Source organism: Poromitra crassiceps (assembly GCF_964638095.1).
Source record: "Poromitra crassiceps genome assembly, chromosome: 1".
NCBI classification, from domain to species: Eukaryota; Metazoa; Chordata; class Actinopteri; order Beryciformes; family Melamphaidae; genus Poromitra; species Poromitra crassiceps.
This window is the reverse complement of record NC_139623.1, coordinates 43,569,475-43,584,448: the sequence shown is the minus strand read 5'-3', so window position 1 is coordinate 43,584,448 and position 14,974 is coordinate 43,569,475. Positions and strand designations below refer to the sequence as shown.

Here is a 14,974-nt window from a genome sequence, read left to right as displayed (position 1 = left end):
GCTCCCGATGGTGTGTAGGCACCCTGCGTGGTAGCCTGACGCTATCGGTGTATGAATGGGTGAATGTAGACTACCTACTGATTGTAAAGCGCTTTGGATAAAAGCGCTATATAAATGCAGGCCATTTACCATTTACCATTTTACCCAGTTAAACTGGTCAACCCCACTGTGTGGCACCAACATGTCACCCAGTTAAACTGGTCAACCCCACTGTGTGGCACCAACATGTCACCCAGTCAAACAGGGGACAGAGGCTCTCTCTTATGTCTGTGTGGCACCAACATGTCACCCAGTCAAACAGGGGACAGAGGCTCTCTCTTATGTCTGTGTGGCACCAACATGTCACCCAGTCAAACAGGGGACAGAGGCTCTCTCTTATGTCTGTGTGGCTCTAACATGTTGTCCAGTCAAACAGGGGACAGAGACTCTCTCTTATGTCTGTGTGGCTCTAACATGTCACCCAGTCAAACAGGGGACAGAGACTCTCTCTTATGTCTGTGTGGCTCTAACATGCCACCCAGTCAAACAGGGGACAGAGACTCTTTCTTATGTCTGTGTGGCTCTAACATGTCACCCAGTCAAACAGGGGACAGAGACTCTCTCTTATGCATGTGTGGCTCTAACATGTCACCCAGTCAAACAGGGGACAGAGGCTCTCTCTTATGTCTGTGTGGCTCTAACATGTCACCCAGTCAAACAGGGGACAGAGGCTCTCTCTTATGTCTGTGTGGCTCTAACATGTCGTCCAGTCAAACAGGGGACAGAGACTCTCTCTTATGTCTGTGTGGCTCTAACATGTCACCCAGTCAAACAGGGGACATAGGCTTTCTCTTATGTCTGTGTGGCTCTGTCACCCAGTCAAACAGGGGACAGAGACTCTCTCTTATGTCTGTGTGTCTCTAACATGTCGTCCAGTCAAACAGGGGACAGAGACTCTCTCTTATGTCTGTGTGGCTCTAACATGTCGTCCAGTCAAACAGGGGACAGGGACTCTCTCTTATGTCTGTGTGGCTCTAACATGTCACCCAGTCAAACAGGGGACAGAGACTCTCTCTTATGTCTGTGTGGCTCTAACATGTCGTCCAGTCAAACAGGGGACAGAGACTCTCTCTTATGTCTGTGTGGCTCTAACATGTCGTCCAGTCAAACAGGGGACAGATACTCTCTCTTATGTATGTGTGGCTCTAACATGTCGTCCAGTCAAACAGGGGACAGAGACTCTCTCTTATGTCTGTGTGGCTCTAACATGTCGTCCAGTCAAACAGGGGACAGAGACTCTCTCTTATGTCTGTGTGGCTCTAACATGTCACCCAGTCAAACAGGGGACATAGGCTTTCTCTTATGTCTGTGTGGCTCTAACATGTCACCCAGTCAAACAGGGGACAGAGACTCTCTCTTATGTCTGTGTGTCTCTAACATGTCGTCCAGTCAAACAGGGGACAGAGACTCTCTCTTATGTCTGTGTGGCTCTAACATGTCACCCAGTCAAACAGGGGACAGAGACTCTCTCTTATGTCTGTGTGGCTCTAACATGTCGTCCAGTCAAACAGGGGACAGAGACTCTCTCTTATGTCTGTGTGGCTCTAACATGTCGTCCAGTCAAACAGGGGACATATACTCTCTCTTATGTATGTGTGGCTCTAACATGTCGTCCAGTCAAACAGGGGACAGAGACTCTCTCTTATGTCTGTGTGGCTCTAACATGTCACCCAGTCAAACAGGGGACAGAGGCTTTCTCTTATGTCTGTGTGGCTCTAACATGTCACCCAGTCAAACAGGGGACATAGACTCTCTCTTATGTCTGTGTGACTCTAACATGTCATCCAGTCAAACAGGGGACAGAGACTCTCTCTTATGTCTGTGTGGCTCCAACATGTCGTCCAGTCAAACAGGGGACAGAGACTCTCTCTTATGTCTGTGTGGCTCTAACATGTCACCCAGTCAAACAGGGGACATAGGCTTTCTCTTATGTCTGTGTGGCTCTAACATGTCACCCAGTCAAACAGGGGACAGAGACTCTCTCTTATGTCTGTGTGGCTCTAACATGTCACCCAGTCAAACAGGGGACAGATACTCTCTCTTATGTATGTGTGGCTCTAACATGTCGTCCAGTCAAACAGGGGACAGAGACTCTCTCTTATGTCTGTGTGGCTCTAACATGTCACCCAGTCAAACAGGGGACAGAGGCTCTCTCTTATGTCTGTGTGGCTCTAACATGTCACCCAGTCAAACAGGGGACAGAGACTCTCTCTTATGTCTGTGTGACTCTAACATGTCATCCAGTCAAACAGGGGACAGAGACTCTCTCTTATGTCTGTGTGGCTCTAACATGTCGTCCAGTCAAACAGGGGACATAGGCTTTCTCTTATGTCTGTGTGGCTCTAACATGTCACCCAGTCAAACAGGGGACAGAGACTCTCTCTTATGTCTGTGTGGCTCTAACATGTCGTCCAGTCAAACAGGGGACAGAGACTCTCTCTTATGTCTGTGTGGCTCTAACATGTCGTCCAGTCAAACAGGGGACAGAGGCTCTCTCTTATGTCTGTGTGGCTCTAACATGTCACCCAGTCAAACAGGGGACAGAGACTCTCTCTTATGTCTGTGTGACTCTAACATGTCATCCAGTCAAACAGGGGACAGAGACTCTCTCTTATGTCTGTGTGACTCTAACATGTCATCCAGTCAAACAGGGGACAGAGACTCTCTCTTATGTCTGTGTGGCTCTAACATGTCATCCAGTCAAACAGGGGACAGAGGCTCTCTCTTATGTCTGTGTGGCTCTAACATGTCGTCCAGTCAAACAGGGGACATAGGCTTTCTCTTATGTCTGTGTGGCTCTAACATGTCATCCAGTCAAACAGGGGACAGAGACTCTCTCTTATGTCTGTGTGGCTCTAACATGTCGTCCAGTCAAACAGGGGACAGAGACTCTCTCTTATGTCTGTGTGGCTCTAACATGTCACCCAGTCAAACAGGGGACAGAGGCTCTCTCTTATGTCTGTGTGGCTCTAACATGTCACCCAGTAAAACAGGGGACATAGGCTTTCTCTTATGTCTGTGTGGCTCTAACATGTCACCCAGTCAAACAGGGGACAGAGACTCTCTCTTATGTCTGTGTGGCTCTAACATGTCGTCCAGTCAAACAGGGGACAGAGACTCTCTCTTATGTCTGTGTGGCTCTAACATGTCACCCAGTCAAACAGGGGACAGAGGCTCTCTCTTATGTCTGTGTGGCTCTAACATGTCACCCAGTCAAACAGGGGACAGAGGCTCTCTCTTATGTCTGTGTGGCTCTAACATGTCACCCAGTCAAACAGGGGACATAGGCTTTCTCTTATGTCTGTGTGGCTCTAACATGTCACCCAGTCAAACAGGGGACAGAGACTCTCTCTTATGTCTGTGTGGCTCTAACATGTCGTCCAGTCAAACAGGGGACAGAGGCTCTCTCTTATGTCTGTGTGGCTCTAACATGTCGTCCAGTCAAACAGGGGACAGAGACTCTCTCTTATGTCTGTGTGGCTCTAACATGTCGTCCAGTCAAACAGGGGACAGAGACTCTCTCTTATGTCTGTGTGGCTCTAACATGTCACCCAGTCAAACAGGGGACAGAGGCTCTCTCTTATGTCTGTGTGTCTCTAACATGTCATCCAGTCAAACAGGGGACAGAGACTCTCTCTTATGTCTCTTGTGGTTTTGGTTGTGGGATTACAGGCCTCTGATGGGATAGCTGTGGTTTAAGTCAGATCCTGGATCCATCATCAGCTCGGTTGCACTGCTAATGTTTGTTCCACAACTGTAATGGCACAAAAACAACCCCCACGTCTAAAAATGAATAAATACAACAGCAGCAGTTTTAGCATTATAAAAGTCAATAGAGAATTTGATGAGGCGGTGAATACTTTTGCTTTTCAGTGCTGTTTCATGGGGAATGCTATCGACGCTCCTGATGTGTTCATGGGGAGTCTCCACGGTGGGCTACAGCTCTGGGTTTCTCACACTGATTTTAGCAGCAACCTCAGGGGAACAGAGTCTTCCTGATACTCGGGCGGGTTGCAGATATTTAGAGCTACAGTTGGTGTACGAGCAGTCAGTCAAAGTGGAGAGGCCCTGGCCCCTCCATGACCACACAAAAACATGACCTGACCACAATACATCTGTTACACACATTTCTACGTGAGCTTGTTCTGAACTCTGCTGCTTATCCAGGAAATACGCCTGACTGACGAGACACAGGGTGTGAAACTGGCCGGCTGATGTCACAATCTGTGTGTGTGTGTGTGTGTGTGTGTGTGTGTGTGTGTTAGAATTCTATATTCTATATTATCAGTCCGACTTGGAAGCACTCCAAGTGGTATGCTCATGCACGAGCCCCAAGCTCCGGGCCGCGGGGTCGTGCGCAGCAGCAGCAGCAGCCTGCATGTTAAAACAAGTTTGCAGCCTAGGAATAACTGGAAAACATTTGATTGATCTATTAACGTCAGAGGAAGCCAGGATTAGGCAAAACGATATGAGAAATACACAGCACGTCTACCGTGTGACTTTTCCGGGTTTACTGTCCTGCGTGGGGGGGGGGTACAGACGGAGGTAGGGGACGAATTTCGAGGTTTGACTGACAGATTGAGGGCGAATGACGTTACGAGATTTACTCACAAGCTCGTTTTAATGCTTTTCCATTGGTTGCATTTGGTAAAAACCACACAGAGATGTGAAGGGTGACCAATGGCACTGATTTATGACAAAAAGTAAACTAGAACGACCGCAACGCGGACTTATGCCTCCGCCATTAGTTCATTCTTGAGTCCAAGTGGATGTTGGAGCCAAATTGGAAGAAATTGCATCAAGGCGTTTCTGTGCAGAATTGGATATTTGAGCCAAATGTGAAGAAATTTAGTCAATGTGTTAGTGAGATATGGCGTTACCGAGCTAGAAAATGGCATTTGTTAGGTCACTGTGACCTTGACCTTTGACCTTTGATAACCAAAATGGAATCAGTTCATCCTTGAGCCTAAGTGAATGTTTAAGGCGAATCTGATGAAATTCCGTCCAGGCGTTCCTCAGATATCGCGTTAACAAGCTTGAAAATGGCGTTTGAGAGGTCACAGTGACCTTGACCTTTGACCACCAAAATCTAATCAGATCATCCTTGAGCCTAAGTGAATGTTTAAGGTGAATCTGATGAAAGTCCGTTCAGGCGTTCCTCAGATATCGCGTTAACAAGCTTGAAAATGGCGTTCGAGAGGTCACATTGACCTTGACCTTTGACCTTTGACCACCAAAATCTAATCAGATCATCCTTGAGCCTTAGTGAATGTTTAAGGCGAATCTGATGAAATTCCGTCCAGGCGTTCCTCAGATATCGCGTTAACAAGCTTGAAAATGGCGTTCGAGAGGTCACAGTGACCTTGACCTTTGACCACCAAAATCTAATCAGATCATCCTTGAGCCTAAGTGAATGTTTAAAGCGAATCTGATGAAATTCCGTCCAGGCGTTCCTCAGATATCGCGTTAACAAGCTTGAAAATGGCGTTCGAGAGGTCACAGTGACCTTGACCTTTGACCTTTGACCACCAAAATATAATCAGATCATCCTTGAGCCTAAGTGAATGTTTAAGGCGAATCTGATGAAATTCCGTCCAGGCGTTCCTCAGATATCGCGTTAACAAGCTTGAAAATGGCGTTCGAGAGGTCACAGTGACCTTGACCTTTGACCTTTGACCACCAAAATCTAATCAGATCATCCTTGAGCCTAAGTGAATGTTTAAGGCGAATCTGATGAAATTCCGTCCAGGCGTTCCTCAGATATCGCGTTAACAAGCTTGAAAATGGCGTTCGAGAGGTCACAGTTACCTTGACCTTTGACCACCAAAATCTAATCAGATCATCCTTGAGCCTAAGTGAATGTTTAAGGCGAATCTGATGAAATTCCGTCAAGGCGTTCCTCAGATATCGCGTTAACAAGCTTGAAAATGGCGTTCGAGAGGTCACAGTGACCTTGACCTTTGACCTTTGACCACCAAAATCTAATCAGATCATCCTTGAGCCTAAGTGAATGTTTAAGGCGAATCTGATGAAATTCCGTCCAGGCGTTCCTCAGATATCGCGTTAACAAGCTTGAAAATGGCGTTCGAGAGGTCACAGTGACCTTGACCTTTGACCTTTGACCACCAAAATCTAATCAGATCATCCTTGAGCCTAAGTGAATGTTTAAGGCGAATCTGATGAAATTCCGTCCAGGCGTTCCTCAGATATCGCGTTAACAAGCTTGAAAATGGCGTTCGAGAGGTCACAGTGACCTTGACCTTTGACCTTTGACCACCAAAATCTAATCAGATCATCCTTGAACCTAAGTGAATGTTTAAGGCGAATCTGAAGAAATTCCGTCAAGGCGTTCCTCAGATATGGCGTTAACAAACATCCGTACGGACGGACATCCGTACGGACGGCCGGCCGTACGTACGTACGTACGTACGTACGGACAACCCGGATCCATAATGCCTTTGGCCTGGCTTCGCCGGCGGAGGCATAAAAAGTGAAAAAAGGGACATTCGAGGTCCTGGAACGACAGCGACGATATGTAAAATCAGACATTCAGCACCCTTATATAGCTGGAATGGAATGATCCTTGTTTCATAACCACATTTTGCGACTATTCGACTGTGAGATTGGCAGTCGAATCAGGCTCCTTCGAACGAATCGTCGACTATTTTGGGTCACCCCTAGTGTGTGTGTGTGTGTGTGTGTATGTGTGTGTGTGTGTGTGTGTGTGTGTGTGCATGCATGTGTGAGCCTCACCAGCAGGCCTTCATTCCTCCTCAGCACGGTGTAAGCGAAGGCTGGGCACGGACAGTAGTGACAAGATATGAAGCAGGTATACAAATGACCGGATCCACCCATTACCTGCAACAAGTAAACAAACCATCACCATCCAACCTGCAACAAGTAAACAAACCAAGTAAACAAACCATCACCATCCAAGGCACACAGTGACTGAGAACATTAGAGTGCAGATTCATTCAAAGTGCATTTAAATATGTGGCACGTGGGGTAGGGTCGGATAACCTTAAACCTGGGCAGTTTAAATATGTGGCACGTGGTGTAGGGTAGGATGACCTTAAACCTGGGCAGTTTAAATATGTGGCACGTGGGGTAGGGTAGGATGACCTTAAACCTGGGCAGTTTAAATATGTGGCACGTGGGGTAGGGTCGGATAACCTTAATTTGATAGACTCTGAATAAGGCAAGATAAACGTGTGTCTACAGGAACGGCTGTCACTTCATGGGGAAGTAGTTTAGTTTGTGATCAAACAAGTGATATAATAATATGACAAGAATTCTGTTTGTACTGCCTGTCAGTAAACAGCCTACCTCGCATCGTATGATGCAACCGAGGAGCAGTGGAGAAACAGCCTACCTCGCATAGCATGATGCAACCGAGGAGCAGTGGAGAAACAGCCTACCTCACATAGTATGATGCAACCGAGGAGCAGTGGAGAAACAGCCTACCTCACATAGTATGATGCAACCGAGGAGCAGTGGAGAAACAGCCTACCTCGCATAGTATGATGCAACCGAGGAGCAGTGGAGAAACAGCCTACCTCACATAGTATGATGCAACCGAGGAGCAGTGGAGAAACAGCCTACCTCACATAGTATGATGCAACCGAGGAGCAGTGGAGAAACAGCCTACCTCGCATAGCATGATGCAACCGAGGAGCAGTGGAGAAACAGCCTACCTCACATAGTATGATGCAACCGAGGAGCAGTGGAGAAACAGCCTACCTCACATAGTATGATGCAACCGAGGAGCAGTGGAGAAACAGCCTACCTCACATAGTATGATGCAACCGAGGAGCAGTGGAGAAACAGCCTACCTCACATAGTATGATGCAACCGAGGAGCAGTGGAGAAACAGCCTACCTCACATAGTATGATGCAACCGAGGAGCAGTGGAGAAACAGCCTACCTCACATAGTATGATGCAGCCGAGGAGCAGTGGAGAAACAGCCTACCTCACATAGTATGATGCAACCGAGGAGCAGTGGAGAAACAGCCTACCTCACATAGTATGATGCAACCGAGGAGCAGTGGAGAAACAGCCTACCTCACATAGTATGATGCAACCGAGGAGCAGTGGAGAAACAGCCTACCTCGCATAGCATGATGCAACCGAGGAGCAGTGGAGACAGTAAAAGTACTAGAGCCTGAAAGAGCAAGCCCTTTATCAAGACAGTCAAGACATCCCACAATCCTTCACGTTGGTAAGAAGCAACGCCGTAGCTCAGAGGCTCAAGTCATCAAAAAAGTGTTTCCAAGTGCATCCTTCCCTCTTCAATGTTTCACACATGTGACAGAACTGGGGCTGGGTTGAAGCGGTGAGGTTGCTCTCGCCAGCCTCATCATTCCAGATTAGTTATTTGGAGATAGACAGAGATGATGCATTTACAACTCCGATGCGATCGCGATGCCTAATGGGCTCGGGTGACAGGGCCACCGGTCCACGTATGCTCGGGCTCATTCCCTGCTCGAGACAGATGTTTACATCAAGCCCTCAAGCCCATTACACATGACCTATTACGCCACACATCAGCCATCACATTAAGCTTGACTCCCCGCATTAACTAAATGCCTCCCAAGATGGCAGAGCAGGCGCCATTATTCTCTGGAGCCTTTCCGTGACCTACAAAAGCAAAATGACTCATTTGTAACATGTGGGACTTCATTATTTATAAGGCACAACAGGTACAAGGTGGTCTCAATGGCCTTGACATCCGTGTCGCCCCCCTACTAAACCAAAGCTCAATGGCCTTGACATCCGTGTCGCCCCCCCTACTAAACCAAAGCTCAATGGCCTTGACATCCGTGTCACCCCCCTACTAAACCAAAGCTCAATGGCCTTGACATCCGTGTCGCCCCCCTACTAAACCAAAGCTCAATGGCCTTGACATCCGTGTCGCCCCCCTACTAAACCAAAGCTCAATGGCCTTGACATCCGTGTCGCCCCCCCTACTAAACCAAAGCTCAATGGCCTTGACATCCGTGTCGCCCCCCCCTACTAAACCAAAGCTCAATGGCCTTGACATCCGTGTCGCCCCCCCTACTAAACCAAAGCTCAATGGCCTTGACATCCGTGTCGCCCCCCTACTAAACCAAAGCTCAATGGCCTTGACATCCGTGTCGCCCCCCCTACTAAACCAAAGCTCAATGGCCTTGACATCCGTGTCGCCCCCCCTACTAAACCAAAGCTCAATGGCCTTGACATCCGTGTCGCCCCCCCTACTAAACCAAAGCGTCAAATGTTTTTCCGGAACTGGAAAAGCATTGACCAAGCCTGCATTGTCGTCGTTGTCATCATCGTTATTATTATTATTATTACAACAATTATGTGGACTTGGAAGACGGCAGTGGGGCAGAGGAGTGAATGAAGCACCAGGCACAGCGGGACAAGGGCTTGAAGGGAGATGGAGCACTGTGACTCAATTTGTGGCGTCCCAGCCAAGCCCTGCTGAAGTCTCAAAAGAGCAGCAGAGCAGGCATTGAAAACCAGCTCACACTCTTTTTTTGTTCTTGGCAGATGTGACACAAACGGCAAAGTTGGCTCGATGTAGCAGCAACAAACACAGAGGCCACAGACGGTGGGCTTCAACTAATGCTCTACCTCCGCTAACGTGGCAGGGGCCCAAGGGCGAGGAGAGCTATTCCACAACGGGACACTGAATCAAGCGCTCCCGTTCAGTTGCTGCAGATGTTAATGTTATCATCAATGAAAGTTCATGCTGGTTCTCTCACGGGACTCATTCTGGGGAAGCCATCATGTGTCAGGAGTCAGGACCGTCAGTCCGGCTTGAGGGGAAAGGAAAGCTGTGGGAAGTCACTGAGACACACATCAGCACATTAGTTAAGTTAAGTTAAGTCACTGAGACACACATCAGCACATGTTTGTTTATTCCAGGAAAGTTGGAAACATTCGTATCACCAGTCGCCGCCGACTGGATGCATTTATCTTGAGTCCAGAGTCTTCTGCTGACTCCTATAAAAAGAAGCTGAACACAGGACACACCAACGCTTCTAATCACATGCTCAACATTTACAGAAGCAATGCAGGTCAGCAAGCTGTTTTTAAATCTCTGTGAATGGTGGTGTTTAAAGGAGAATTCCATCCTTTTACACCCCAGACCTTATTTCCAGCTTGAAATATGATATTTTACTCGCCCAAATAACTTTGGTTTCATTCGGATGCCCACAGAAAATAAGCTCTGAGTAGAGTCCTCAAACAGGCTACAACGGGTGCAAATGGGGCATGCTGAATGCGCTCCGTAAATAACACCTTTTCTGTCACATCGTGGTTCATTGAGGTTGTTATACAATTATGAGAACATGAATTAGCTATCTAACTAACCTCCCGTGCTGCCGACAGCCTGCTCTGTTTGCTGTCCCAAGTGTCCGTCACATAGATAGCACCTCCCGCTTTATCTCCCGCTGCTGTTTGTAATCAATATGGCCTTATTCCATACGAGCGACAATTGAATTGACTCGTCCATAATCTTGAAATCAGATCATATCTATTAGGGCTGGCACGGATCAGAAAACCCACGGATCGGATCGCGTGACGGATTTTGAGCCACGGATCACGGATTTTTCGGATCAGCAAAAAAATATATATATCAGATTTTTTCTCTCAAAATTAGATTTTCGATTAGATTTTTTAAATACTATTATAATTCTCTAACCATTTGTTGCCCTGCACAGCTCAAAAAATATTTTTTTCTCATAAGTGACACAATGTATGCTTTTACTCTGAAGGCACAACAACCCAACTTCCTGTTTTAGGTGGCACTGCTATGCCTAACTTCGTGGCTGTTGCTTGCACCAGTCACATGACACGGGGCCGGTTGCACCAACTGGTCTTACACTGGTCTTAAGCTAAGTTGGTCGTAACTTTACGACCTAACAGCTACGCCGGTTGCACCAAGACGACTTAAGCCTTATTTTCACTAAGACCAGGCGTAACTCCTACGCCTTGTCAGGAGGAGGCGTAGAGCCTGCCTGTAACAGAGATCTCCGCGGAGACCTTTTTGACCGTCATCGTCGTAACACCGCCAGTTCGCCGTCTTTGAAAGCACGACGTTAGATTATAACTAACTAGTTAACCTAACCCGCCTTCCAAAATGTTGCCGTTAGTTTTTTAGAAGTTAATACATAGAATTGGGAACGTTACATTCAATTTCATTCAGACTGACTCTGTCTGCTCAATAGCCGCCATTTTTCCCCCGGAGCGAGGGAGGATGGGAGGAGGGAGTGTTTTACAGTAGTGGCTGAGAGAGCGTAGTGGCACAGTGCTCCAAGCAGGTCGCGAGGCACATTTTTGGCAACATCATCCAATCAGGGTGCATTCCCTGGCAATTCACATGGACGCGCATTGCTACGACCAGCATAGTTAAGACCAGACATAAGCCGTGTTGGTGCAACAGGCGTAAGTCCATGGTCTTAACTAAGACCGACGTAGGAGTTACGACCAGGCATAGTTAAGACCAGTTGGTGCAACCGGCCACAGACCAGACCAGGTCAGTCTGGAAATATAACGTTGATGCTACGTTAAGCTACTCAGTGGCCCCACGTGTTGTTTTGTTGTTAGGTGTCCTAAAGGCCTAAACATGGTCGTCCGTCAGAGCCTCGCCCCGCCCTCCCCGTAGGACGGCGGGTGGAGCGCCGTCCTACGGGGAGGGGGCGCCCGTCGGCTGACGGGGGCTGCTCGAAAATGTGACTTCACGGCGACGATACGTGCGTGACGTCAGCTGCAGGAGAGTTGTGACTGGCCGTTGCCTTGGCTCTTCGTCGTAAAGTCGCCTTTAAAAGCATGACGTTAGATTATAACGAACTAGTTGTGTGGCTTAGCCTTCCCAAATGTTGAGGGTCGTTTTTTAGAATTTAATACATAGAATTGGGAACGTTACATTCAATTTCATTCAGACTGCCTGGCACACAATCTCCGCCATTTTCACACGGAGCTTCCACAGGAGGAGGGAGGGTGGGAGGAGGGGGGGTGTAGTGGCGTCCGAGCATGTAGGGCTCGCTGGCGCCGCCAGACGGCGAGACGGCTCCAATTCGAGGCGGACGGACGACCATGTTTAGGCCTTAAGGCAACATTTCACCGTCCGGTGATAATGTGTTTGTGAAACGTGTGCGCGTGTGTGTGTGTTGTGGCTCTCGTTATATTGTGCAGCCCGCAACACGCTGATCGCATTCCTGTGCTTTTTCAGAGGTGTTGAAATAAGTTTGTGTGACGCTGTCTTTAGTAGCCACTAGCCACAGCCTTCAGACATACTTTACAGCAGCGACAAGGGATGAGGAAGCTCACTTGTGCTTGCCATGATTATGCCTGTCTGTGTCTGGCTGCGCTGCAGGCGTTCTCATACACTAACGTTAAACGTTAAATTAAACGAAGGGGGGGGGGGTCTGCGGACAATTGACATTCCGAACCGCGTTCCGAACCGTGGGGGCTGATCCGTACGGGTCACGGATTATCCGTGATCCGTCCCAGCCCTAATATCTATATGCTAAGCTAGGCTGCTAACACAACACACAACACATCAACTCTGACCTGCCCCGGATGTGCTTACAGTGCTTATGTTCTTCTTCTTCTGTTACTAAACAGAAGCGCTTCTCACTGCTTCTTCTGAAGCACATCTGGGGCAGGTCAGAGCCTCAGCCTGGCAAGGTTTTTCCTGTTTTCAAGCAGACAAATCTGTTATCAGAGTTATTTCAGCACACTGTCTCTGTCAGAGAGGAGAAGGTACTTTGAAAAAACAAACTTAATGGCCTCCATCAATGTCCAATTGCATTCATTTCATCCCACACAGCGGCCTGACGTGAAATACTTTGACACTTTCCAGTAACGTTACTTCATTTAATAACCAGTCCAGGTAAGATAATATATTGATGTTAATTTGACTTCATATTTAAAAATCTGAAATGTAATATGCTTTTCAGACTATAGTTTGATCCATTAGTGTGACTGACATTGCTGTTAAAATGGATTGATGCTAAACTATCATATGTTAAAGTAACTACGAGCAAGATTTTCGATTGTTATTAAACAGTCTAAATGTAATATTGATGCCTCATATCTTACCTGTAATAGTAGATGAGACCACGTCCTCGCTACTTTCTGCTCTCGCGAACATCTCTCGTTATATTCTAACAGTTTGAAAGTAATTTTGTGGTTATGGCCGAAGTGGCTGCCGTAAACCATTTCATTTCACTTCCTGATCTGCCCGGCCCGCACACAGACTATCATCATCAAGACAACACTCGCCAATTCACTGGGCGAGTCGGCGTTGGTCTCATCTACTATTATAGGTAAGATGTGAGGCATCAATATTAAATTTAGACTGTTTAATAACAATCACAAATCTTGCTCGTAGTTACTTTAACACACATAACAAATAACAAATCAGTGAGATTTCACATTACTTTTGCACCCTGTAGCCCTGCCCCCTTCCTTGATGGAACGGATGGACGTGAGGTCACAGTGACCTTGAACTTTGACATTTGAACAACAAAATCTAATCAGTTCATCTTTGAGTCAAAGTCGATGTTTGAGCCAAATTTGAAGAAATTTCCTCAAGGCGTTCCTGAGAACTTGCATTAACGAGCATGAAACGGGCGGTCGTGAGGTCACAGTGACCTTAAACTTTGACTACGAAAAACTAATCAGTTCATCCTCGAGTCCAAGTGGATGTTTGAAGAAATTCCCTCAAGGCGCTCCTGAGATATTGCGCTAACGAGCATGGGTCATATGGACAGACAGACAACCAGATAACCGAATGCCTCCGGCCACGGCCATCACCGGTGGAGGCATACAAAATTCCAGCCAATCCCACCATGCGATGCTCTCATGAATTACTTGTTACTTTGGTAAGAGATCAACACACCACAGAAGCATGAGAAACTCAATCTGTGCAACAAGTCTCCCATACAGCAAGGTGGCCAGAAATGATGGATGCAAGTGACGAAAGAAGTTCATTCAGGTGCTATTTCAGCATTGCACTGATGTCATTTTAAAGGTAGTGAGTTGTGGAGCATAATTTGCAAGCAGTTGCGAATCATTGGTGTGAACGGGGCTTAAAAGATCAGTTGAGACAAACATGGGTCTGAAATTTTTCAAATTGCTCTCTCATCCTATTCCTGACTTACAGGACGTTTCTAAGTGGATCACTGGATTGAAGATGTCAGGGTGAGGTGGACAATCAGTGGATGACTGTCATCAAGCAATGAAGCTGCTCAGTCAAGTTGGGCTTTGAGAGAAAAACGTATACCGTAAGCACCATCAGTCATCATCCAAGTTATTTCTATTAAGGTTGTCAAAAGTATCGATAGTATCGAGAAGTATCAATACTAAAAATTTGAAACATCATTTGCAACAGTATGGTTACCAGCAGTGCTTTCTCTGAATGAAAAATCAAACATACTACTGATTTTTCCCTCCCTATCACTGGTGGGTATCTGTTGCTTCAACAAGCTGTTCTGATACAAGAAGTGTTCTGATAGGCTGAGGACTAGGGCAGGGGTAATCTGCTGTGTAAGTGCAAAGTTGTTAATGAGTTTCATCGGGCCTAGATAATGGAGAAGCGTGCGTCTGTCTGTCTGTCCATCTGTCTTCATTTGTTTTTTATACCTCTTGATGTGTTTTCATTTACCCCCCCGTGGTATCGAAAATGGTATCGGTATCGAAGTAGAAATTCTAGTATTGTGACCTGATCGTGACATCCATAATTTCTATGGTGAAATGGTACAGGGAAAAAATCTGCACTCTAGTGGCAGGAGTTAAATGATTAACATGAGGTGACCAGATTTCTCAAATGAAAATCGGGAACATTTTCTGGTCCGCTAGGGGGGCCCATGGGGGGCTGTGCCCCCCCCGGCTTTTAGAAAATTGTGTACATTTTACAGTAAAATGCATAAATCTGGTGCACTT

The 14,974-nt window shown here is 47.0% G+C and overlaps 1 protein-coding gene across 1 annotated transcript in view; it reads right to left on the bottom strand.

Moving 5' to 3' along the window:
- zswim7 (zinc finger, SWIM-type containing 7) overlaps window positions 1–14,974 on the bottom strand; it is a 40,672-nt gene that overhangs the window by 2,978 nt on the left and 22,720 nt on the right. Inside the window, exon 4 of the mRNA XM_083644528.1 lies at window positions 6,793–6,897. Within this exon, the coding sequence (XP_083500654.1) occupies window positions 6,793–6,897 (105 nt within the window). The remainder of the gene's footprint in view (window positions 1–6,792; window positions 6,898–14,974) is intronic.